This window comes from Panicum virgatum, chromosome 1K (genome assembly GCF_016808335.1).
Source record: "Panicum virgatum strain AP13 chromosome 1K, P.virgatum_v5, whole genome shotgun sequence".
In the NCBI taxonomy this organism is placed as follows: Eukaryota; Viridiplantae; Streptophyta; class Magnoliopsida; order Poales; family Poaceae; genus Panicum; species Panicum virgatum.
Window position 1 is genome coordinate 40947289 of NC_053136.1, and position 27666 is coordinate 40974954.

General features: G+C 44.6%; 1 protein-coding gene across 2 annotated transcripts; it reads left to right on the plus strand.

The window, feature by feature from the left end:
* Positions 1 to 8181: 8181 nt before the first annotated feature.
* LOC120708383 (trafficking protein particle complex subunit 2-like) lies at positions 8182 to 26699 on the plus strand. Of its 2 annotated transcripts, XM_039993600.1 has the most exons (6): positions 8182 to 8363; positions 25200 to 25293; positions 25590 to 25675; positions 25765 to 25826; positions 26135 to 26220; positions 26461 to 26699. In XM_039993600.1, the coding sequence occupies exons 2-6, from the start codon at positions 25213 to 25215 to the stop codon at positions 26551 to 26553; spliced, it is 408 nt and encodes a 135-aa protein (XP_039849534.1). In that variant the 5' UTR covers positions 8182 to 8363; positions 25200 to 25212; the 3' UTR covers positions 26554 to 26699. The 2 variants fall into 2 exon arrangements, with proteins under 2 accessions (XP_039849534.1, XP_039849539.1); XM_039993605.1 differs by lacking the exon at positions 8182 to 8363 and having other exon boundaries at positions 24297 to 25293; positions 26461 to 26689.
* The last annotated feature ends 967 nt before the right edge of the window (positions 26700 to 27666 follow it).

A 27666-nucleotide genomic window follows, 5' to 3' on the forward strand; every position in this document is an offset into this window, starting at 1 on the left:
TTCGCGGCGACGATCGCGACGGGCGGTGAGGAAAAGAGAGGTCTCGGTCGGCGTTTGAAAATGGATGACAGGTCGGCGGGAAAAAATTCTGGGAGGGGACTAGGGTTTAGGGATAACTGAGCTCAACAATGAAATTTTTTTTTTACCGTGTGCTTTATTTGGTGAATTTTTCGGGTCGTTACACTCTGCCACGGCCACTTCTTGCTCCTCGCCAGAGTCATCAGATTCATCTGCCTAGGCCATGTTTACATGGCGTTTGAACTTGTCCTGGTACAGCTCAAGATGGTAAAGCTCATATACCGTAAGCTTCTGCACCAGGTGCGCCAGAGATGAGAACTCCAACTGGAAAGCCAGATCCTTAATCGGCTTAGCGAGTCCCAGAACTGCCAGATCGACTGCCTCCTTCTCTGTGATGCGTGATGAGTAGCATCGGTTCTTGACTTCTCTGAAGCACTGTATATTCTCCGACACAGTCTCTCCTCGCTTTTGCCTGACTTGGGCGAGGTCGGCAATTCCAGCTTCAGCAGCCTTTGAGTGGTACTGGGTATGGAACTGATCTTCCAGCTGCCTCCAAGTTCGAATCGAATCCAGAGCCAATGACGCATACCATCCAAAAGCCGGGCCTGTAAGAGATTGGCCGAAGAACCGGACCCTCAGAGGATCCGATACTGAGATCATCCCAAGCTGCGTTAAGTATTGGCTCACATGCTCTATGGAGCTGGCTCCTTCTAACCCATTGAACTTGGTGAACTCAGGGAGCCGATACTTGGCTGGCAATGGGATCAAATCGTAGTCACTTGGATACAGCTTGGAATAGCCAATCGCTTTCTTCTTAGGCAGGATACCAAACTGGTCTCTCAGTATTGCACTGACCTGCTCCACACTAAGAACTCCTGAGGCCGATGGCTCAGCATTCGGCCCGGTAGCGTACTTTGCCAACCATGCTTGTTTCTCCGCGTCTGCTCCAGAAGCTCCTGGGTTTACCATCTGCACCGAGCGTGTTGGATTGACGCTGTCAAGGATGTAGGCGCACGTGTAGCCGTGCGGGATCTCCTTGGGTGGCTCGGTGAGGAATTGACCTTCTCCAGGATCACCGCCGATCTTGTGGACGACGTAGATCGGCGAATTTTGTGGTTTTGGAGCCGCAAATGAGAACGGCAATAGCGGCCTAGAATGCAGTGCAGCTCCCTCTGTGTGACTCCCCAGGGTTGGTCCCGATGGAGAGTACTGGTTCTTGATTATCTCCTGGATGACGCGATGCTCCACGCGCTCGAGCTCGTTCATTAGGCTCTGAGACTGCCGATGAAGCGTATGGGCCACCATGTAGTTCATCTCCTGACGCAGGGCCCTGGTGCGCACCTCTGATGGTACAAACAAATCTACGTTGTCGAGAGCGCCTTCAGGCGAGAACCCCTTCCACTTAATGCCATGGTTGCGGGTCCTCTCAAAAGAGCCGATGAGATCGGCTTCCAACAAAGCTTTGATCTCATCATACTTCTTCTTGTGTTCAGGAGGGAGCTCTTCATACGTGATGGGCTTGGGAGCGGGTTCTTGATCTTGAGCTCCAGACATTGTCGCAGGGGACGTTGTTGTTGATGAAGGTCCCACCGGGCGTGCCAGAATGTGTTGTCGGTCGAAACCCACCGGCGAGCAGCGACAGGCAACACGAAGAGCCGGGAGGTTGCTGGGGCGCTGGCAGGCACTGCTCCCTCGTCGACGGCCCGCAATTCCAGCGCGCGCCACGGCTTGTGAAGACGCAGGGCGTGCCACCTGACCTATACCCGATCAGGAAGGTGCGAACGTGCTTGTAACGATTAGCCTGCATACACAAACACGTGGAAACGTAAGTCCGAGCCGTGGTCGGCTCCCCGGGACGACTCTTGCATCGGCTTTAAAGAGCCGATCGAGTCCCGCTGTCAGATTGGATCTATTTGCATCCGAATATTGACAAATAAAGCGAATAACTGTAAAGCTGCTTCAATTAAATCTAATTGATCTAATCCACGACAGTAAAAACTTCACTGTTAAATCGGAACGTCCTACACGTGATTGGGCCTAATGAACGCAACAGATAACTAAACCGTAACCCAAAACAAAGGACTAAGAACTAGTAAGAGCCGATTCCCGGAACAATCCCTATTAAGGCTAAGATAAAGCATCTAAAACACCACCGGATCATCCAACCCGTTTGCAAGGGCTAATCTAACAGATATTACACCAACTCTTAGAGATAAGAGCAAACCATAACGGATAAGATCTATCAGACATAAAAGAAGCAGGGTGTTGCCTTTACTCAGCTAGCTCTATGCAACAAGAGCCAGTATAAGATGATGACATGATCGCGTAAAGACAACATGATATTCGTAGATGATAAACAACAAAGCACAACAGATCCACTAAAAGCCATGCTACGAACATCGAGATAACTAGTACTACTCGCCATCAAAAACGCTTCAGTACGAGTAATACCAAGGTAAAAGCAAGAACAACGCTGCCCTGATCGCGAGAAGCGATCAGGGCAGCATGGCGCTTACTTGGATGAAACCCTAGGATTAGGGGTGGCGATGTGCCGAGATTGTTGTTTGCGAGACGTGATGACATTCTTTCTTCTATGAATAACACAGGGTACATATTTATAGTCCGGAGACTTGGGAAACAATCTAAACTAATCTTGTCCCGATCGGACTCTATCTCTAATTTCGAATTAAATCTAAATATACATGGCCCATGTGGCCCAAATGCTCACGCAGGAGCCGATTTACAAGTCTTCTTCAATCTTCTGCTTTAAGCCCATCTTGCTTTCGGCCCATAAATTAATCCTGTTAATTTATGGCGATAACAGCCGGGCGCCGGCACCACCGTCGCCTATCTCCTCGCGCGCGTTCCACGCACACCCGCTGTCACTGGATCACACGCCTGTGCCCCCACCTAGCAAGCTAGCTAGCCGGCAGGCCGTAACGTGTCCGCCGCACTGGCACCACCTGGTCCACCTGCACCCGTCGTATGGCCCCGGCCGCGACCTGCGAGGCGCGTAGGGGCACCGGCCATGGTGCTGCCTGCCTGCGCCGGGCGGCTAGGGGCTAGATCCTGGAGACGGGTCGTCGGAGGGGCGGGTCGGGCGCGGCCTGGGACGGGCGGACAGGCGAGGCAACGGGGGGCGATGAGGTCGGGGGAGGCGGAGGCAACGAGGCGAGGCCGACTTGACTCGCAGCCGCCGCGCAGGGGCAGGGATGAGGGAAGGGAAGGGAGTGGGAGACTGGGAGTCCCTGGGAGAGCCGGAGACGGAGTTTAGGGTTTCATCGAGTCCAAGCTGGGCCATTGGCCTGTTGCCCGTTGGGCACTTGCCCGTTGCACTTGGGCCGGCTTTAGATTTGAGCCTTGGCTCGTTTCGGCTCGCGAACGGCTTGCGAGCCGGCTCGAGCCAGCTCGATAAAAGACCGAGCCAAAACCTTGGCTTGGCTCGTTTATATTTTTCTACGAGCCGAGCCACTACTGAGCCGAGCCGAGCGAGCTACCGAGCCACGAGTTTTTTGTCCAGCCTTAGTCTTGGGCTTGGGCAGGCAGGAGCAATTGGGGGAAGCGAAGAGGGTTGGCGTGCGGGTTTTTATTTATTTTTCTTTTCATTTCTATCCCCTTCCATTTCTTTGTTCTTGTTACTATAATCAATAATGCCACCTTGTTAACTGCAATCCACTTTTCACATTTTTCTCTCCGTATCTTCTGCTACTCTAAGTATTAATAACAAGGCTTTGGCTGCAAGTTCAAATGTTTGGACAAAATTGGACGATCGTTTTGCTCTATTTTATAATATCAAATATAAATTAAAACTTGTTTGGTGTCGCCAAGTCCGGCCAAGGGTAGCAAGGTTCAGGACTCTTTCCGTGAAATACACATGTTAATCGTCCATATTTATAACTTACTAGGTTGATGGTTTTTTATTTTTAGAATGACAGGTCAAGATATTGTAGACTTTTACACAAGATGGATGCGATTTCAATATAATTCAATTAACGGTTCAAGTGAAAAACACGTCAAAAATATTGATAAATAATTAATGTGAAGTTCATTCATCGAAATGAAAACTTTTAACACCTGATGTGTTTTATACTAAAACCAACGTCCATGTGGTGCAGTATCAACAACTTTATGCCAGGTGACACTGACACATCTCTAAATTTTTAAAGGTACATGAAGAGATGGCATGGATAAGTATTTTTTTGCTATAGAAAAATGATTAAAAATAAAAATATGTAGCAAGTAACTTAGAATAATCTAGCTGCGTTTTCTTGAACTAAGGACCTGTTTTTTTAGACTAACAACTAAGTCGGATGGCTTTCAAATATGCTTCTCCAGCTGAATTATATTGCACTAGGATCTAAGTAGAAGCCAGTAGAATCATATAGAATTACGGGTAGTACCCCTAATATATTTGATGAATCTAGGAGTTGCATAGTGTTGACTTCAAAGATACATCGTGTATGACAACATAGCCAAGTTTTAGAAATGAATGTCAAGTTGAAAAATAACAATGTAGTATGAGAAATCTAACAAGCTAAGCTTGGCTATCATTTTCTAATTGTAAACTACTACGCATTATGTAATCATGTCACATGCCGTGACTTCTAAATCTTATCAGCCTATCAGGCCATACAAGCACGTAAATCACTGTATTACAAAATTTTCACCACGCACTTTTCATATAAACAAAAGCGGAAATGAGCGTGAGACATCAAATGATGCGATCGTGAATATAAGGCATGGGAGAGAAATAAAGTGGGCGAGGTGTTCTTTTAAGTGTGTGTGTATGTGTGTGTATATATATATATAACTAAAATATCCCAAATACAGTTTTTCTACGAACAAAAATCCTTAAGTAGCTACTTACCACTAGTTTTAGGAAGAAATCCATTTTACTAGCTAAAACTATTCAGTTTGTGTACTTATCGCTGCAACAAAATTTCACCCCGATTTACTTTTCTAAACTACTTCAATTGGTTGACTCTTCCTCGAATGAAATCTCTTTTTTTTCCTCCACATAATGATTGAGTTTTAAATTCAAAACTAACATGTGGCACAGAGCATCACACTTTACGTTTGAGGAATACGTTTGAATTTCGTCACATATTCATGACTATTTTCATAGGTTAGGGACATCTAGTGCTAAATTAACCTTTGATATAAAGGTTGCATGAAAATTGATGATGGAAAATTCTTAAAGTGTTTATCTTAATTACTGTTGGGGATTGCCCCCGTGAAGGTGGCACTCCCGAAGGTTAGCCGAAGGTCGGGAGCCAAAACCCATAACACACACAATTCTATTCTCCGTGAAACGCGGGATAAGGCGAAAAAGGAACCTTCGGGGTTGATAACCCGAAGGTTGGAGGGGTGGAGCTCTGTCCTGTGTTCGATGCTCGGCGGATGTCGATCTCGGGAGTTGGCGTGACGAACATTCGGTCGCCAGCGCGAAGGTTGGAGAACGAAGCCTCGCCTCACTCTAAAGCCCACCGGAGGTGCACGGGGCGAAGCTCAAGGCCGAAGGGAGCAAACGCGAAGGTTGGAGAACGAAGCCTCGCCTCACTCTAAAGCCCACCGGAGGTGCACGGGGCGAAGCTCAAGGCCGAAGGGAGCAAGAAAGACCATGTGAGACGCATGATCCGGGATCGTAGTGTTCAAATCAGACATTCCAACATAGAGAAATTACTAAATACCTTGTTGTAATCTCTGAACCTCCGAAAATAACAGAGGGGCATTTTGAAAAAGATATAATAATGTAGAAGGTATAAATAGCCCCTTACCGCAACACTGTAAATGGTTGAACTTTTCTAGAATTATAATAATACAATTATGATTGTGTCATTGTTCCTTTTGTTCTACACCTTCGATTCTCCTACTGTTATTTCAATCTCTTTGTTTGGTGATCGCAAGCTGGATGCCAACAATTACTAATTAGGATAGTATTTCATTTGTCACCCCCACATTAAGGTTTGAACAACTCGACTGGTACGACGAGAAAAAGAAAAGGATGAATCACATTTTGGCAAAAATCATCGCAATAACATGGCTTTGGTACAAGAATGATTTTTCTCTTTTCAAAATCTATAAAATCTGTATAGTTGGTCCCCATTACAAATCATTAATTTCTATTTCTCTCAACTCACATTGCGCCACATCATCAAAAAAATTGTGTCCATTCGATCTCAAGCCCAAGTTTGATCATGATGGTTGATTCATCATTCTAACTTATATCTTTTCACCTTCTGTTCTCCACTCAAAATAAATTTTCACTTTGCTTTAATTCTCATGTCTTTCTATCTCCCTCCCCTACAGCAAGTGCTCCATTCAAATAAATAATCACAAAATCCATATACTTTTTCCACCAGCTCGCGGCAATTAATATAATCAAGCCCGAAAGTTGCACGTCGATTATTCACAGTCACACATGTATTGTCATGCATGCATGTAGGAAGCAAAGCAAACGAAACAAAATCTTAATTAGCTTACACATGAACATCACGTCACACTATTCTTATACCAATTTTATTTGTGCACGTAGTACACACATGCTCCACTCAAAATAAATAATCACTTTGATTTAATTCTTGTGTCTTTCTTATCTCCTTTTCTTACAACAAATGCTCCACTCAAAATAAATTGATTCTCATGTCTTTCTTTCTCCTGGCCCTACATCAAGTGCTCCGCTCAAAATAAATTACCATGAAGGCAACAAAATGGATCGTCGGGGTCGATAACCATACGTCTTTCCAACTCTCTAATCAAGGTGATGTTACACTATAAATTTCCAAATTTAACCAAAAATATACGAACTTTTCTTCATTGGAAAAAATCTATTATTTTTTTAGCAAACTCAATCTAAATGATTATGTGTCTTACTGCATATTCTTCATAGCGTTTTATTTAAAAAATTATTATAATTTTTATCATAATTTATGGAAAAACTTTCTTAAATCTCGCAGCAATGCGCTGGAAATCAACTAAATAGTATTTAGTTGGTGGGATGGCTAGGAGTAGATTGGAGCGGCTCCATTCTTATTCTCGAGGCTGTTTGGTTGGAGTACACGAGAATGGAGCGGTTCCGAATGCAGAATATTCCAGAGAGATTCGGATGAGCTCGTCTCATTCTTACGCCGTCTACCTCTGTCTATCTCGCTCACGCTTGGTCCATGGCCGGAGGTCGTCATCCGCGCCTAGTCCATAGAGCTTCGATTCATTGGGGCGTCACTTCGATTCAACGGTTAGGACTTCGATTCGCCAGCTTGCGACTTCGATTTGACGGTTGGTGCTCCGCTTCGCGCCTCGATTCGATTTGGAGGCAAGCGGCAAAGGCGACGCCGGCGGCGGCGGTGGCGCGGCCTTGCTTGCGGAGCCCGCGGGAGGCGAAAAGGAGGCGAGGCGGCGGGCAGCAGCTAGCAGGCCAGGCGAAGCGCGTGCGGCCGCGAGCACACGAGTGGGGCGAGCATGTGCAAGCAAGCAGGCAGGCAGCAGGCGGAGCAGCCGCGGGGCGTGCGGCAGTAGGCAAGCAAGCTGAGGATTGAGGCCCTGTTTAAACAGTTCCCACCTCGTAAATTCCGTAAATACAAAAAAAAATATCACATCGAATATTCAACAAAGTATTAAATGAAGTTTATTTATAAAACTTTTTGCATGGATGGACCGTAAATCGCGAGACGAATCTAATGAGCATACTTAATGCATGATTTTGCAACAGCGATGCTACAGTAACTATTCGCTAATTATTGATTAATCATGGATTAATTAGCATTATTAGATTGGTCTCGCGATTTACAACTCATCTGTGTAAAAAGTTTTGTAAATAGACTTTATTTAGTACTTCGAATTAACAAGATTCCATCGTAAATTTTTTTTTTTTGCGAAACATCCAAACACGACCTGAGGAAGAAGAAGCACTTTGTTTCGCCGACAGTTGGGCTCCTATGATGCGTCCATCCCTCTAACCAAAAAAACATAGAAATAGAACCGCTCTCCAACCAAACGCTACCTTTTTCTTTTTCTCCGGCAGGCAAGCCTAGTCGATCGGACTAGCTTCTCGCCAAGACGCCAACCGGCAACCAAGGTCGAGCTTGTCTGTAGGCTCGGCGGGGTCTTAGGCTCGGCTCGACCTCGGCTCGAGATGCTATATCGAACTCGAGCTTGAGGTGGTAGACTGGTAGTCTCGCTCGAGATCGGCTCGTTGACAGCCCTCCCGCTCAGGCTCATCTCTGTTTCTTCCCCACTTTCCTCCTCCCTTGGTGTTCCTTTGCTGGCGGCGACCACTGGGCCAGCTGCAGCGCCATTCGTCGCGTATTCGCCCGCCCGGCCCTTTGCCGGCGAGGAGCACCCACCAGGTATGCCCGCCCCTTCTCTTTCCTTCTGCTGTGCGAACCGGAGCACCCCCAAACCCTACCAAATCTATTTTGTGTTCGGATCTGACCATGTCCTATGTTGGGCGGTCCGCCCCTGGTTCGACTGGGTTCTTCTTCAGCCATGCCCCGCGTCAAAGTCCGCCCCGCCCTCGAGAATGTTCCATGGTCGTTCTGCCTAACTGTGCCAAGTAGTCCTGAATCACCAGTGTTACTTGTTTAGCCACCAAGAATTTCCTGTCGTTTTTAGGCAGAAATTTTGTGCCATCTTAGATGGCACCAGGGTTCCTGATCGTAGATCATGCCAAGGCTAGAATTTCCTCCCTTTGTACCTAAGCTGTGCACTGAAAATTCATACAGCCGAGAAAATGGAAAAGAATAGTGAATAGATTACCCTTCAAAAAAAAATAGTGAATAGATTAAACATCACTCTGTTTGGATCGTGTAACTTCGTCCGTAGTGCTTGAAGTAGCGATAATGGTTGGCCTTGCCTGTTGTATTGATAAAGAGAGACAAACAGCTTTTGTACTCCCTCCGTTCCAAATTATAGGTCGTTTGATTTTTTGACACCAAATTTGACCACTCGTCTTATTTAAAAAAAATTATGCAAACATAGTCATATTTAAGTTATTCTTGAAGAACTTGTATTGATAAATCAAGCCACAATAAAAAAAAGTGATATTTTGCACAAATTTTTAAATAAGATGAGTGGTCAAATTTTAGATAAAAAGGTAAACGACCTATAATTTGGAACGGATGGAGTATGTTTACAATTTTTGCAACTAATAAGCGGACCACCCTTGCAATAAATAATTGCTGCAGTTTGCTCCCACCAGTTTATAGTTTTTTTTTAACAAAACCAGTTTATAGGTTCCTCATTTATTTCTTCTCTTTTATCGTTGTTTGTTGGGTGAGCAGGTTGATGCTCTAGTTCTGGAAACTGGAAAACCCTCGACTCTTCTCACCTTGACTCTTCCCATTCCACATCTGCACGTAAGGTTGATTATGTAGCCTTTCTTTGCCAAGCCCTGTTCTGTCTTAAAGGACGCCCATCAAATATGGTGAAAAAAAAGATGTAGTCAATTTGCCGCGAAGCTTTTGATTCCAAGCCAATTGAGGACCATGTGTTGGAATATGGAGTAGCAAAAATAAAAATTTTCTACCGCATAAACCAGGATTACTGTAGTTATAGATCATTGTATTACCACTAGACGCGCAGTTGCGGAACTTCTATAGCTTGTCGGTGTAGTGCAGATGGAAGCCGGCAGTGCAGTTGCGTGAACCTCCTCACGAACGGCTCGTCCTTATGCAGCAAGCGCAGCACCTTCACGAAGTCTACACGTACGGGAAGAAGCTTCGCACTCCGGATTGCTAGATCCGCGAGAACGAACTAGGGCTAGATGCACGAGGAGGAGGAACAGGGAGGGGGCGCTACTGTAGCGCGCCGTCTAATTCGGATCACATCCTTATCAGACTTTTTTCTCTTAAGTGTGTGACCCTATGAGCTCACATACGAATAGACATGGCCCGAGTACTCTTACTCGGCCCAATAGTAGACATTGGTCTCTAGCAAGACATGTCAACTCCTATACGCACACAAAGATCATATCAGACGAGCCGCCACAATATCATATACATGTTGTTGTCTTTGCCTCACGATATTTGGTCTAGCTTAAAGCCGACCACTCTTTCTCGATCCTGTGATTCGGAATCCTTGGTTAATTCTTAACCCCAGCATGGCCATGCATTTCCTGATCCGAATCACTCGAGGGGGCCAGAGATATCTCTCTTCTAGAGAGGGGCAAATTCCATCTTGACCGACTATGTCTCACAGCATGCTTCTTGACAGACCCGAAATCCACCTTTATGACTACTCTGTTACGGTGCAGCGTTTGATGGCTCCTAAGTAAATTGGTTCACATCTTGAGTACATACGACGATCTCAGATCTTAGGACACAGCGTACATATTGTGTAATGAGAAGTCATCATCTCGTGTTGGGTCAGTTCAGTCTCATGTCTCACATGAGTCCACATTATTAGTTTGACATCCCCATGTCCATGACTTGTGAAACGTAGTCAATCAACTAATACATGCGCTAGTCTAATATTCATGTGTGTCCTCACATGAACTCCGACTAGGAACATTTTAGAATATTCATACAAGTATAGAGTTTCACAAATACTTCACATAAGCATTAATCAATACAAATTGTCATCCATGAATATTCAAGGTACACTTTATTAACTATGAATAAAAGGAAATATGATTGCCTCTAGGGCATATTTTCAACAGTCTCCCACTTGCACTAGAGTCAATCCAGAATGTATCTAATAACCATTGCTCTTGTGTGCCTCTCATGCTTGGGCTGTGGAAGGGGTTTTGTCAACGGATCTGAAATGTTCAGGTCCGTGTGTATTTTGCATATCTTGATCTCATCCCGATCGATGAACTCTCGAATGAGATGAAATCGCTGCATAACGTGTTTGCTCTTCTGGTGATTCCTTGGCTCCTTGGCTTGCGCAATGGCTCCACTGTTGTCACAGTAGAGACCCAGCGGGCTAGAGCAATTAGGAAACACACCAAGCTCAATAAGGAACTTTCTTATCCAAACACCTTCCTTAGCAGCTTCCGAAGCTGCGATGTACTCGGCCTCTGTCATAGAATCGGCCATCATCTCCTGTTTGGAACTCTTCCAGCTAACAGCACCACCATTTATTGTGAACACGTAACTTGATTGGGACTTTGAATCATCTTTGTCAGTTTGTAAGCTAGCGTCGGTGTAACCCGTTACAACGAGCTCTTCCTCACCTTCATAGACCAAAAACGCATTCTTAGTTCTTCTTAAGTACTTAAGAATGTTCTTCACAGCTGTCCAGTGACTCTCACCCGGATCAGACAGGTATCTGCTCGTAACACTTAGAGTATAAGAAACATCTGGGCGTGTACTTATCATTGCATACAAGATAGATTCAATTGCTGAGACATGGAACTTTGCTCATGCGCTCTCGCTCATCAGTCGTCGTAGGACACTGAGTCTAGCTAAGATGTATGCCATGTGACATAGGCAAGAACCCTTTCTTTGCCTCTTCCATGTTGAACCGCTTCAACACTTTGTCAATTTAAGTATCTTGGCTTAATCCTATAAGTCTCTTTGATCTATCTCTATAGATCTTGATGCTCAGTATGTATGCTGATTCTCCTAAATCCTTCATCGAAAAACTATTTTTCAATGAAGTCTTTACGGACTCAAGCATAGGAATATTATTTCCAATCAGTAGTATGTCATCTACATACAAGATTAGAAATGCAACATAGCTCCCACTTTCCTTCTTATAAACACAAGGTTCTTCTTCGTTTTTAATGAAGCCAAATCCTTTGACTACTTCATCAAAACGAATATTCCAACTCCGAGATGCTTGCTTTAATCCATAAATGGATTTTTGAAGTTTGCATACCTTTCCAGCATTGGTCGGATCGACAAAACCCTCGTGCTGCATCATATACACGTCCTCAGTCAGATTTCCATTAAGGAAAGCTGTTTTGACATCCATCTGCCATATTTCATAATCGAAATATGCAGCAATAGCTAGAATAATCCGAACAGATTTAAGCATCGCCACGGGCGAAAAAGTCTCGTCGTAGTCAACTCCTTGAACTTGTCGAAAACCTTTTGCGACAAGACGAGCTTTATAGATGTGAACATTTCCATCTATATCTTTCTTCTTCTTATAGATCCATTTGCACTCGATGGTTCTCACACCATTAGGCGGGTCTATCAAGTTTCAAAATTGATTTTCCTTCATGGATTCTATTTCGGATTTCATGGCATCTTGTAATTTCTCAGAGTCAGGGTCTGCCATCACCTCTGCATATGTTGCAGACTCATCATTGTCTAACAATAATAATTCCCGCGCTGCGCGGAGCCTTGCTGACCTTCGTGGTTGCGGAGGTGCTTCTGTTGCCATAGGCATTTCAACTTGTTCAGCTACATTAGTGTCACTTGTAGAGTCTTGTCCTCTTGGCTCATCTCGAACTTCTTCGAGTTGCACCGTTCTTCCACTTTTCTCTCCTTTGAGAAACTCTTTCTCTAGGAAAACTCCGTTCCGAGCGACAAACACTTTGCCCTCAAATCGATTGTAGAAGTAATACCCTAAGGTCTATTTTGGGTATCTCACGAATATGCACTTATCCGATTTGGGTGCAAGCTTGTCAGACTGGAGTCGTTTGACATATGCTTCACAACTCCAAATCTTTAGAAAAGATAAACTGGGAGTCTTGCCAGTCCATATCTCATATGGTGTCTTATCTACGGATTTTGATGGCACCCTATTTAATGTGAAAGCTGCTGTTTCTAGAGCGTAACCCCAAAATGATAACGGTAGGTCCGACTGGCTCATCATTGATCGAACCATGTCCAACAGAGTTCGATTACGTCGCTTAGACACACTGTTTCTCTAAGGTGTTCCAGGCGGCGTAAGTTGTGGAACAATTCCGCAATTCTTTAGATGATTGCTAAACTCGTGGCTCAGATATTCACCTCCACGATCAGATCATAAAGCTTTAGTTTTCTTGCCACACTGATTTTCAACTTCACTCTGAAATTCTTTGAATTTTTTAAAAGTTTCAGACTTATGCTTCATCAAGTAGACATAGCCATATCTACTCAAGTCATCAGTGAAAGTTATGAAGTATTGGAATCCACCTAGCATCGAGCTCATTGGTCCACATACATCAGTATGTATGAGTTCCAGTAAGTCCGATGCTCTCTCTGGAAAATTTGTGAATGGCGTCTTGGTCATCTTGCTTAGCAAACAAGCTTCGCATGTCTCGTATGACTCAAAATCAAACGAAGTTAGAAGTCCATCCGAATGGAGCTTCTTCATGCGTTTCTCGCTTATATGACCGAGACGACAATGCCACATGTAGTTATGATTCAAATCAGCAAGCCGAGACCTTATAACCTTAATATTACAGATAGCTGAATCATCAAGATTTAAAACAAATAGCCCATTCACAATGGACGCAAAAGCCACAAACATATTATTCTTAGAGATAGCACAATCATTGTTTTCACTCGCAAAAGAATAACCATCCTTCTTCAAACATGAAAGAGACATAATGTTTCGACTCAAATTAGGAACAAAATAACAATTACTAAGCTCCAAGACAAATCCTGACGGTAGGTGAAGTTGCATCGTCCCGACGGCCACAGCGGCAACTCTTGCATTATTGCCGACACGGAAGTCAACTTCTCCTCTTTCAACGCTTCTACTCTTTGTCATTCCCTGCATCGAATTGCATATATGAGCAACCGATCCGGTATCAAATACCCAGTAATTAACATAAGAGTCAGCGAGAAATATTTCTGTAATATGAACAACAAGCGTACCCGAGGTGGAAGAACGGTTCTTCAACGAGGCGAGGTACAGCTTGCAATTCCTCTTCCAGTGTCCCCTCTCGTGACAATGAAAGCACTAATTATCTGCAGCTGATCCAGATTTAGCCTTGGGTGCAGGGTTTGGCTTAGGGTTCGCAACCTTAGCATTGCCCTTCTTCTTCCAAGAAGAATCTTTCTTCTTGAAAGCAGGCTTGTTCTGGACAGCCATCACATGGCCACCGCTTGTGCTCTTCTTGATGTCACTCTCTGCTGTCTTGAGCATTCCACACAGTTCAGTCAGGCCTTTTTCAGCCCCATACATATGGTAGTTCGAGATGAAGTTCCCATAGCTTGGCGGTAAAGAGGCGAGAATGAAATCAGTGGCCAACTCTTGGCCAAGTGGGAAGCCCAGCTTCTCTAACCTCTGTGTGTAACCAACCATCTTAATTACATGCGGACCCACTGCAGCGCCTTCTGCCAGCTTGCTCTCGACAAAGGCCTTGGACACGTTGAACCTTTCGGTCCTGGCCTGAGTTTGAAACATGTCCTGAAGCGCCACGATCATATCATGTGTCTCATGGTTTGTCTCGAACTGTATTTGTATGTCAGGTTCCATGCAAGCGAGCATAAGGCAGCTTATTTCAAAGTTGTTGTCACAAGTCTTTCTGTAAGCAGCCTTTTTCTCAGCAGGTGCATCATCAACCGTTTCTTCTGGTAATGGGGTATCTAGAACATCTTACTTTTTCTCTGCCCTGAGAACAATTCTTAGGTTGCGGATCTAATCCGCATAGTTAGTCCCATTCAGTTTGTCCTTCTCAAGCACCGAACGCAATGAAAAGGATTGGGTGTTATTGCGGACCATGATCTACAACAAAATAATAATGCAAAATACTAAGACAAACGTATTCATGATGGAGTAAACGATATTAAGCAATTAACGGAATTTACTCCCACTAAAATCAATATCTCTCTATTGATTCTTAGCGATTCAAGACCCACAACTATCAAGTCGACTAGTGAGCTTTAGCATCACCGCTAGAAGACTAGATAGATTGGTAAGCAACTCTTTGCTAATCATATCACATATGACTCTTGTTGTTGGGTGACATCTCCATGTCTCGCTCCCAACTTTTATGCCCCTAGGTCCTTAACCGTTAAGATGATCTTGTCAAGCTAACCAACTCTTTATGCGTGCATGTATCCGATACAGCCTGTCTAGTCAAAGAAAACCAGTGGCGCCCTAATTTCATAGACCCACCACCAATCGTACAAGACATGTGACAGTGCAAGGTTTTGTTGGTAGGGCATGATAGCTCGAAATTTATGAGGGATCGTTCTACTTCTACTCTGACACACGTAGTAGTAAAACGTCAAGAACGGCAAGCACATAATTGATCATCAGTATGGCCCTTGTTCTTCTGGTGATCTCCATCTCCATAGAACTTGTTCGCCATGTAGATCTCCATCTTCATGGAACTTGTTCATCATGTTGATCTCCATCTCCATGTACATGTGCACCATCCTTCATGTGATGAAAACTCCAAGAACTAGAACTTGCTATTACACCTAATAGCTAATAAATAAAATTACATTCATGACTTGGATCATCAGTATGGCCCTTGTTCTTCTGGTGATCTCCATCTCCATAGAACTTGTTCGCCATGTAGATCTCCATCTTCATGGAACTTGTTCATCATGTTGATCTCCATCTCCATGTACATGTGCACCATCCTTCATGTGATGAAAACTCCAAGAACTAGAACTTGCTATTACACCTAATAGCTAATAAATAAAATTACATTCATGACTTGATCATCACAGGTTGGCACGCAGGCCATTACATCAAATGCAACAATTCATATGGCTCCAGCCGAATTGTCATAATCACGACACGCAGGTCATGGAACAATTACACACATGCATCACATACACATAGGACCATACCGATCACAAAACCTGCAAAACAGAGTTATGCGATTCCGACGTCCGAACTTAAAACGCCGAAAACTCTATCTTCCGGGCCGAATTTCGCAAATGTAAATTTCGCGAAAACAGCAAAGCTGTTCTGAACCAAGTCTAACTTTTTCTATAGATACAAATCGATATAAAATTTGCCTAAATCCGAGTTCGTATGCAAAAGTTATGACTGTTTTACTGCAAAACAAGCTTTTGCAACAAAACGGAATTCGCCGTAGATCCAATCTACTGCCCTATGCATCTCATGCATCTGGCTTATGCCTTAAGTTTCGATTCGACCAATCACATTGATCTCCAACCGCAGCGACTAGGTTTATGTGCATCACTTAACTCCGATGGCGGAAAACCGACCGGTAGGAGTATGTTGTTGCACAAACTTCGTAGCTAGTTTACGAAACTAGGTCATAGATCGATCTGAAACTACGCATATCTCCATATGCACATATCCAAATTTATAATGAGACAGCACAGGCTCTGATACCACTGTTGGAATATGGGGTAGCAAAAACAAAAATTTTCTACCGCATAAACCAAGATTACTGCAGTTATAGATCACGGGATTACCACTAGACGAGCGGGTGCGGAACTTCTGTAGCGCGTCGGTGTAGTGCAGATGGAAGCCGGCAGTGCAGTTACGTGAACCTCCTCACGAACGGCTCGTCCTTGTGCAGCAAGCGCAGCACCTCCACGAAGCCCACACGTACGGGAAGAATCTTCGCACTCTGGATTGCTAGATCCGCGAGAACGAACTAGGGCTAGATGCACGAGGAGGAACAGGGAGGGGGGCCACTGTAGCGCGCCGTCACTGTTAACGGCACTGTTCATCCACGTGAATAGTAGCAAGGGTTAGGGTTTTTAGGCGGTCCTCTGTTTATATAGCCCCTTAGGTGGGCTGCCTTGGGCTCCACCTTGGGTGCCCCTTTTGGGCCTAAATGGCTCATTAGTGCACCTAAGCCCAGTCTAATTCGGATCACATCATTACCAAGCTTTTTTCCCTTAAGTGTGTGACCCTATGGGCTCACATGCGAATAGACATGGCCCGAGTACTCTTACGCGGCCCAATAGTAGACAGTGGCCTCTAGCAAGACATGTCAACTCCTATACGCACACAAAGATCATATAAGACGAGCCGCCACAATATCATATACATGTTGTTCCCTTTGCCTGACGATATTTGGTCTAGCTTAAAGCCGACCACTCTTTTTCGATTCTGTGATTCGGAATCCTTGGTTAACTCTTAACCCCAGTATGGCCATGCATTTCCTAATCCGAATCACTCGAGGGGCCCAGAGATATCTCTCTCTTGTAGAGAGGGGTAAATTCCATCTTGACCGACTATGTCTCACAGCATGCTTCTTGACAGACCCGAAAGCCACCTTTATGACTACCCTGTTACGGTGCAGCGTTTGATGGCTCCTAAGTAAGTCGGTTCACATCTTGAGTACATACGACGATCTCAGATCTTAGGACACAGTGTACATATTGTGTAATAAGAAGTCATCATCTCGTGTTGGGTCAGTTCAGTCTCATGTCTCACATGAGCCCACATTATTAATTTGACATCCTCATGTCCATGACTTGTGAAACGTAGTCAATCAACTAATACATGTGCTAGTCTAATATTCATGTGTGTTCTTGATAGAGCCGGAGTGCCCGATCTTTCGGTGATTGGGGATAAATTCGACTTGGCGGAAGATGACCCTCACGATCCGACTACGACGAACGAACCCGAAGCTTCAATGCAATCGCTGAACCAACTCCCTGTGGTTACCGACCTTGTTGATGCAAGATCAGCCTGATCACGAAGATCGTTTCCTGTCCGCAATCGAAGAACGAACAAGAAAAGGATGCGAGCAATCTGATTATCTCTCGAAGGTGGAGTTCTGAATACACGAGGACAGCGCTGATTTGCGCGTGTTCAAGAGTAGCTAAAGCTAGATGTAAAACAAAACTCGAGTCTGAATTGAAAAGAAACCTCTCTAAATAGAGGGAGAGGGGGCGCAGCCCCTAGGGAAGGGCGGCCAGGAGATGGGGGCGCCGCCCCTGGTGTCCAGGGCAAAGGGGGAGGGCGCAGCCCTAGGCGCCCACACAAGGGCCTCTGTTGGGCCAGCTTCTATTCTTCTGGGCCTTCATTCTTTAGTAGCATGACAAAGTTCAGTTCTCTTGCACGGGCCCGAGTGATTGGCCCAGAAGGTGGCGCCTGGGGTGGAGGTGCATCTGGAGACGCTGGAGAAGGTGCTGCTGGTGTAGACGTACTCGTGGTGTCCTCATCATCCTCCCCTTCTTGGACTGAAGCCGTCCTCGACGGCAACTCCTCATCCTCGCCCGCATATGGTTTCAAATCTGCAACATTAAAACTAGTGGAAACACCAAACTCCGCAGGCAGGTCAAGAACATAAGCATTATCATTAATCTTGGTTAGCACCTTAAAAGGACCAGCAGCACGAGGCATCAATTTAGAACGACGCAAAGTAGGAAAACGATCCTTTCGCAAATGCAACCAAACCATATCACCTGGTTCAAAAGTAACATGTTTTCTTCCTTTACTACCAGCAACCTGATACTTAGCATTAGTAGCAGCAATGTTTTGTTGTGTTTGTTCATGGAGGTTAAGCATGTGTTCAACATGTGCAACAACATCTATATGTGGGGCGCCCTCAGCATCAAGCGAAAACAAATCAATAGGCGCCCGAGAAATGTAACCATAAACAATTTGAAAAGGGCACATCTTTGTAGAAGAATGTGGCACGATTGTACGCAAATTCAATATGAGGCAAACAATCTTCCCAACGTTTCCAATTTTTGTCTAAAACAGCCCTAAGCATGGTTGACAAAGTTCTATTAACCACCTCAGTTTGTCCATCAGTCTGAGGGTGACAAGTTGTGCTAAACAGCAATTTAGTTCCCAATTTATTCCAAAGTGATCTCCAAAAATGACTGAGAAACTTAGCATCACGATCAGAGACTATTGTTTTCGGAATACCATGCAAACGAATAATCTCTCGAAAGAACAATTCAGCAACACTGTTAGCATCATCAGTCTTATGACATGGTATAAAATGAGCCATTTTGGAGAATCTATCAACAACCACGAAAATGCTATCCCTCCCCTTCTTAGTTCTAGGCAATCCCAAAACAAAGTCCATAGAAATATCAAGCCAAGGGGAAGTAGGGACAGGCAAAGGCATATACAAACCATGGTTGTTCAGTCGTGACTTAGCTTTCTGACAAGTAGTGCAGCGGGCAACAAGGCGCTCGACATCACGGCGCATCCGGGGCCAAAAGAAGTGGGCGGCCAGCACCTCATGCGTCTTGTAGACGCCAAAGTGTCCCATGAGACCGCCTCCGTGTGCTTCCTGTAACAACAAAAGACGAACCGAGCTTGCTGGAACACACAGCTTGTTAGCGCGAAACAGGAACCCATCTTGCATGTGAAATTTGCCCCATGGTTTGCCATTCATACAATGAGCTAAGATATCTTTAAAATCAGAATCATCGACATATTGATCTTTCACAGTTTGCAAGCCAAAGATTTTAAAATCTAACTGGGACAGCATGGTATATCGACGAGACAAAGCATCAGCAATGATATTTTCCTTCCCATTCTTGTGTTTAATAATGTAAGGGAAAGACTCAATGAATTCTACCCAATTAGCATGACGACGATTCAGATTTGTTTGGGTACGAATATGTTTCAAAGCCTCATGATCAGAATGGATTATAAACTCGCGATGCCAAAGATAGTGCTGCCATGTTTGCAAAGTGCGAACTAAAGCATAAAGCTCCTTATCATAAGTAGAATATCTCAGGCTAGCACCGCTTAATTTCTCACTAAAATAAGCAACCGGTTTATCTTCTTGTAACAAAACAGCACCTAGCCCAATACCGCTAGCATCACATTCAAGCTCAAACACTTTATTAAAATCAGGCAATTGCAAGAGGGGAGCATGTGTTAACTTATCTTTCAAAGTGTTGAACGCTACCTCCTGCGAGTCGCCCCAAGCAAATGGCGCACCTTTCTTTGTAAGCTCGTGCAAAGGGGCTGCAATGGAACTAAAGTCACGGACGAACCTACGGTAGAAACCGGCAAGTCCAAGAAAGCTCTGAATTTGTGTGACCGTCGTCGGTGTAAGCCATTCCCGAATGGCATCGATCTTGCTGCTGTCCACCTCAATGCCCTGTGGAGTAACAACATAGCCAAGAAACGAGACACGTTGTGTGCAAAAGATGCATTTTTCTATGTTTCCAAACAAGTGAGCAGTACGCAACGCATAAAAAACAGCACGCAAATGTTCTAAATGTTCTTGCATAGACTTGCTGTAAATCAGGATATCATCAAAATAGACAACAACGAACAATCCTATGAAAGGCCTTAGAACTTCATTCATTAAGCGCATAAAGGTACTGGGAGCATTAGTCAATCCAAACGGCATAACCAACCATTCATATAACCCAAATTTCGTTTTAAAAGCCGTTTTCCATTCATCACCCAGTTTCATTCTAATCTGGTGGTAACCACTACGCAAATCAATCTTAATGAAAATAATGGCACAACTAAGCTCATCTAGCATATCATCAAGGCGTGGTATAGGATATTGATAACGAATGGTGATGTTATTAATAGCACGACAGTCTACACACATACGCCATGATCCATCTTTCTTTGGAACAAGTAACACAGGAACTGAGCAAGGGCTAAGAGACTCACGGATGTAACCCTTGTCGAGCAACGCCTGTACCTGGCGCTGGATCTCCTTCGTCTCATCTGGATTTGTACGGTACGGTGCGCGGTTCGGAAGCTGTGCGCCTGGAATGAGATCAATCTGGTGTTCAATACCACGGAGTGGTGGAAGACCCGATGGCAAGTCCTTGGGAAAGACATCAGCGTACTCCTGCAAAAGGTTAGCAACCACAGGGGGAATATCCAAAGATGGTGCATCATCGAGTGAAACGAGCACACTAGAGCATACAAGTGCATAGCAGGGCAAATGAGCATCGCGGAGATCATCAAAATCAGCACGTGTAGCAAGTATAACAGGAGCATTCAACTTGATTTCAGAATTAGAGGGCGATGGTGATGGTTCAAGTTGTTTAGCATTCCTAGCAGCTCAGCAAGATCATCTTTAACAATTTGTTCAGGTGTCATTGGATGTATAATTATTTTCTGACCCTTAAACATGAAAGAATAATGATTCGAACGACCATGATGTAAGCTATCAGTATCGTATTGCCAAGGTCTACCAAGTAACAAAGAGCATGCTTCCATGGGAATAACATCACAATCGACAAAATCAGAATAAGCACCCATGGAGAAAGGGACACGCACCGACCGTGTTACTCTAATTTTTCCACCATCATTAAGCCACTGAATGTGATATGGATTCGGATGCTTACGAGTGGGTAATGACAACTTCTCGACCAGCACGGTACTTGCCAAGTTGTTGCAGCTGCCGCTGTCGATGATGATGCGAATCGACCGCTCCTGCACAATGCCCTTTGTATGGAACAGAGTGTGTCGCTGATTTTTCTCGGGCTGGGCGACCTGTGTACTAAGAACACGCTGCACAACAAGATTTTCATACCTATCTGCATCGCCCGGGGTGACATGTACCTCCTCATTAGCTGTATGGTCAGTGGCAAGCATAGCATGTCGAGTTTCTTCGGAATCACTTTCAGAAGAGTACTCACCATTGTCACGGATAAGCAAGGTACGCTTGTTTGGGCAGTCCCGAATCATGTGCCCAAATCTTTTGCAACGATGGCACTGAATATCCCGTGTACGTCCTGTGGAAGGAACAGCGCCTGTGGGAGAGGGTGCTGCAGGTTTGGCCGACCTCTCGCGTGGTGTACTGATGGTCGTGGATGACGCAGGTAGAGCAGGCGCTGAGCTGGTTGCCGAGCTTCTTCCTGCAAAAGAGTTAGGATATGTCTTCGAACGACGTCCCTGCACTTCACGTTCAGCTTTGCAAGCATATGCAAACAATGTGGTCATATCAGAATATTCTTTATAATCAAGGATGTCCTGAATTTCGCGGTTCAAACCACCACGAAAACGAGCCATAGCAGCGTCGTCCGTCTCAAACAAACCACAACGAATCATACCTTTTTGTAACTCCTGATAATAGTCCTCAACAGACTGTTGACCTTGTCGAAAGCACTGCATTTTTTCAAGCAAATCTCGTGCATAATATGAAGGGACAAATCTGTGTCGCATGGCAGCTTTTAATTGAGTCCAAGTGGTGGCAGTGGGATGTTTTTGTTTATATTCACGCCACCAAATTAAAGCAAAATCAGTAAATTCACTAATAGCAGCTTTAACTTGAGAATTAACAGGAATATCATGGCATGAAAATTTCTGGTCGACCTCTAGTTCCCAATCAAGATATGCAGCAGGATCATATTTGCCATTAAAGGACGGAATTTTAAATTTGATCTTAGCAAATGAGTCATTATGTTGATGACGTACCACACGGCGGGCCCGACCGGTGCGAGTACCCTCTTCCTGTTCCGTGTCACCACCATAATCCTTCTGCAACTCTGTGATCGATGTTGACAATGTGTCGAGCCGTGCCACGATGGTGTCGAGCGTGGTCTTAGCGGCCATCTGAGCGAGGTCGAGCTGATCGAACCTCTCGGTCGATGATGTGATCGTCGAGTCAAGCCGTTCATGCATCGTCTTCATGTCCGCGGCCAGTCCATCAACTCGTGTCCGCATGTCCTGCAGCTTCTCATCCGGCGTGCCTTCGTCTCCTGCCATAGTTAGTGCAAACACAAAAACAAAGCCTACGACAACAAGGGTGCAACGGCTCACAAGGCGCTCACAGTAGTGCTATTATCAAATTCTTATCCGTTCTTACCAAGCACACAGGGGTGATCTGCAACCAACAGGTAGAACCGGCGACAGATTGGAGGAGCGATTGCCTGGAGAAACAAAGTCTGCTCGTCGTAGAACTATGTGGAGTTCTGGGTAGGCTGCACTCAATTCAAGGGTTAGCACAATCAAACAATAATGCAAGGTTGAATTATAGTGCCAAACACGTAATTAAAGCTGCTGGAAACAAGGTGCAAAAGTGGAGCAAGGGTATGGGGGCAAAGGAAAAACACAAGAGGGAAGAACAAGGAGCAGCAGGTGCGCACACCTAGGCGTCCTGCGTGATGCGCCCAAATGAGGTAACCTCCTTTCTGTTTCCCTTTTCTTTTTTTTTCTTCGTTTTTGTTTTTTTTTCCGGAGAAACTCACAAATTGATTATATGAACAAAAGAATACAAATGAGCAAGTTACCACACACTCTCTCTCTCTCAAGATCCTGACGTCCCTTTGTATGGTAGGACTGCCGAGGCGACCAACACTTCCTCAATTGAAGTCGATCAGGATTAGGCAAACCTTTTTTTTTAAAACTTGCCAAAAGAAATACACAACCGGTGGACAGGGAGGTGTGATCAGGAATCACGCGTGCGGTTGTGTTTCTCTCTTTCCTTTTTTTTGTTTTTGACTTGCCAAACACACAAGGCACCGGAGGACGATCAGGGGCAGGTCGGCGCAATCCAGGGGCAGGCGGTCGTCAGAACGGCGTGTTCCAGAGACGCGCGATCCCGAAGAAAGGCTGGCGCGTGGGGGATGGCGAGCGGCAGAGAGATGGTGGCGGCGCTAGGGTTAGAAGAGAAGAAAAACAAGGATAGAACACAAAGTAACCAGCAACAATTGAACGCGTAAGCACACAAATTCAACAATGCAAATTATTGAAAGAAAGTGCAAGGCTCAAAAGGTCCTGGGACAAGGATCTAACCTGATAATTTTTTTGGGTTTTGTGTACTGTAGGTAATGGAAAAACACTCGATAAACTCACCGATCAACCTGGAAAGCTGATACCACTTGATAGAGCCGGAGTGCCCGATCTTTCGGTGAGTGGGGATAAATTCGACTTGGCGGAAGATGACCCTCACGATCCGACTACGACGAGCGAACCCGAAGCGCCAATGCAATCGCTGAACCAACTCCCTGTGGTTACCGACCTTGTTGATGCAAGATTAGCCTGATCACGAAGATCGTTTCCTGTCCGCAATCGAAGAACGAACAAGAAAAGGATGCGAGCAATCTGATTATCTCTCGAAGGTGGAGTTCTGAATACACGAGGACAGCGCTGATTTGCGCGTGTTCAAGAGTAGCTAAAGCTAGATGTAAAACAAAACTCGAGTCTGAATTGAAAAGAAACCTCTCTCTAAATAGAGGGAGAGGGGGCGCAGCCCCTAGGGAAGGGCGGCCAGGAGATGGGGGCGCCGCCCTAGGCGCCCACACAAGGGCCTCTGTTGGGCCAGCTTCTATTCTTCTGGGCCTTCATTCTTCAGTAGCATGACGAAGTTCAGTTCTCTTGCACGGGCCCGAGTGATTGGCCCAGAAGGTGGCGCCTGGGGTGGAGGTGCATCTGGAGACGCTGGAGAAGGTGCTGCTGGTGTAGACGTACTCGTGGTGTCCTCATCAGTTCTCACATAAACTCCGACTAGGAACATTTTAGAATATTCATACAAGTATAGAGTTTCACAAATACTTCACATAAGCATTAATCAGTACAAGTTGTCATCCATGAATATTCAAGGTACACTTTATTAACCATGAATACAAGGAAATATGATTGCCTCTAGGGTATATTTCCAACACCATGCTTGATGGCTTTGTGTATCAGCATTTGGATAAAAAGTTGTAGCATCAGTCGTTTATTGATGGCATAATAGATTCCGAAAGATAATGAGGACTCTGTAGAGTACTGGAAGGAGTTGGCTGGAGATATCACGCTCCAACGAAATCCCACCATCTGGTCGGAAAGCCAGTATGCAGTCCAGCAAATAGTCCTGTTTGGCAATGTCTTTGTCTAGCTTACTACACTAGTGTTGGGTTTCCTGTGTGGTTAAATCATTTTTCAAGATTTCTAACGAACATTCAGTTGTAGTGACTGCTCTTCATTTTGATGACAGCACTTTGATATCTCAAACAAGTGTGTCCATGATTGATGTCAATCTTAGAACGTGGACCTTAGAGAGTGTTTTCATAGTCCTGCCAGTTAAGCTTGTCAGCCTGTAGTGGATGACCTCATCTGCCCTTTATTCCTTTTTGTGTGGTGTGAGATATGTTTGCAGTGGTGAGCTATTTGGCGCTGCTGTTTTGGGGTTGGAGAAAATGTATACGACCACCATTGTATTATTTTATTTGTAACTGAACAAGATTAAAACTATAATCATCTGTGTAATCAAATGGATTGATTATTACTCTACAGTATCTTTAAGATGGATGACAACTCACAACATTCCTTGTGTGAATGGTACATTTAAGTATTACGTGTAATAGATAATGCTATCTTGTTAGGTTCTGTCCCCTGTGTCTCGTATTTAAGTAATTTGAAATTGTGTACGGTTATTTTGTCTTGGTATGGTTGCGATTTTATTATTCACAAGTATTTAAAACCACTTTCAGAGAATTAGTTGAAATGGCAAGCACGGCATGCTTTGTGATTGTTAGTAAGAATGACATCCCAATCTATGAGGCTGAAGTTGGATCTGCTCCAAAAGTATGGTTATTTCAATTCATTCCCTCTTCTGTTAGTTTTATATCTGTTGAGATTCCGTGCTATGTTGTTATTGTTTATCTCTAGTTTATACACTACCATACGTTGGAATCTATTTTGAATCATTGTTTTTCTTAAGAGATAAAAAGTATCTACTGTGAGTGCTGTGTAAGAGGTGAGAAGCGTGCTTTCAATGTTTCATCCCATTCACTTTTCCATTTAGTTATTCTTGTCATGTTACCATAGTAATTGTAAATATTGTGGTATTTGCTTGCTGCTTAGTTCACATCCTCTTGCAGAAAGAAGATTTAGCTTATCAGCATCAGTTCATTTTGCATGCTGCATTGGATGTTGTTCAGGACCTTGCATGGACTACCAATGCAATGTGAGTGGCGGTTGCTTTGTCTGCCATCCAGTTACTTTTACAGTTCTTTGTTTTTCTTCACCTAATATTCACTCTGTGCACTTTTTCAGGTTTCTGAGGTCGGTTGATAGATTCAATGACCTTGTTGTGTCTGTTTATGTAACTGCTGGTCATATCCTTCCAGTACCATGATATTGATCTGTTTTATAGAAACCTTATTAATTAAAGATTTTTGAAAGAAAAAATAGCAACCAACGCAAGTTGCATAGCAATTATTCTATTAGAACAGTTGTGATCTAAATAAACATTATCCCTTGTTCCAAATTAGTGAACAGTGGCAGAACGTGGAATATTTGCCTCTCGTACTTTTTTTTCATAATCAGTATGTGATCACCATGACTTCCGTTTCTATCTTTCCTCTGATGTTTTATTTGTCCTAGTGTCTTTGTTTTTTGGCTTCCTTGACGAACAATGTGGTACATACTAGATTTATGTTGCTTCATGACTCACGGAGTGATGATGGAATAAAAAGTTTCTTTCAGGAGGTTCATGACCTTTACATCAAGGTAAAGAATCAGTTACTTATATTCATAGTTTTTGTTTTTTTACCCCTATGTTTACTGCAGCTTCAATTATATATCCTGTCATATTGGCAGCCTTTTTAGAAGCAATTTTTTATGAATACGCTGATTATTTTTCCAGCTGCATCATTTGATAAATTTTCCTTGCAATTCAGTATTCTTCATTCTTCATTTCTTCCCTCTTTTGCTATAATAGAGTTATCTTTTGAACGCTCTGCCGTGCAGATATTCCTCAATCCACTCTACTTGCCCGGTTCTCGGATAACGTCCTCCCATTTTGATACCAAGGTCAGGGCTCTTGCAAGGAAATACCTGTAGCATACACACTCCAGTAGAAGATCCTGTTTGGCAGCACCTTTTTCTTTTTTCCCCCCATGCCTAATCTTGTTAGTAAATGACTGAAATATTCTGAAATTCACTGTTCTCCTATACCGAAACAATGTTGCTCAAGCCACCTTTTTTTTCACTCCCCGATATATTTAATGTAGAGCGTTGTAGAGTCTGCGAGTAGAGTCTCCATTGGGAATGACCCTCACCTTGATACCCGTCCTTAAGTGAGAGCGCGGTGACGCACGCCCTGCGCACCCAGCGTTGCGCCATCAGCTGCCAGACGAATAATTTCCGCACGGCAGATGAGATCACCTCTAATTCAAAGCTCCATTACTCACCTGCGCAGCTTTTAGAGCAAGTATTATAAGGTCTAGTCAGCAAGTTGAGAGATTGTCCACGTCATAAAGATCTTACGTGGAGGAGTGAGACGAGAAGAGAGAGAATGGAGCCGGCGGTTGATGAGTCGCCCGGCTGAATCACGGCAACCGAGAACAAAGCGTCCGCTTCCAGCCAGTTGCGGGCGACTCAACAGGCGCATCTTCCTCCTTTCCGATCCTGTGTGTGCCATCTCCATGCAGGCACGGCTGCCTTGCGCACAGGCCACAAAAGATCATCAGCACATTCAAACATTGATTACTTGTGTATTTAATATAACTCTCCTCCTAGCTGGTCTATAGCCCAGTTACTATATGAGTCAGTTGTATTATTGATTAAATATGACCTGGCACATGTATTCAGCCGGCAGCCGGCTAAATTACTCGCCATGCTCTTACGGTCTCTGCACCGACGCCCAACGCCTGCCGATTTTATGCTCTCAGTTACTGCAAGGATGTGAGTGGAGCCCGTTCAGGATGCGAGCTCCTGCACTTGCACAGACTTGCAGTTGCGGCCGGCCGTACTCGCCGAGCCCATCAGCCATCGACAGGTGCGCCGCGGCGGCGGCAGTAATGCGCTCGGCCGCGCTGTCCTGGGCGCGGCCGATCTCGCTGAATCCGCGGGCACCCCAGCCGGCGAGCTTATCAGATCGGCAGCGGATCCCCGGCGAGATTTCGCTGGGGATTTGAGGCGCGGCAACACATCACGCTCGCAGGCACGTCAGGA

What these genes read in the sequence shown, in the direction of transcription:
- LOC120708383 (XM_039993600.1), top strand. Translation starts at nt 25,213, where the DNA reads ATGGCAAGCACGGCATGCTTTGTGATTGTTAGTAAGAATGACATCCCA. An exon ending in AAGTTGGATCTGCTCCAAAA is followed by an intron (nt 25,294 to 25,589) that starts GTATGGTTATTT and finishes ATCCTCTTGCAG; the next exon opens with AAAGAAGATTTAGCTTATCA. An exon ending in TTCATGACCTTTACATCAAG is followed by an intron (nt 26,221 to 26,460) that starts GTAAAGAATCAG and finishes TCTGCCGTGCAG; the next exon opens with ATATTCCTCAATCCACTCTA.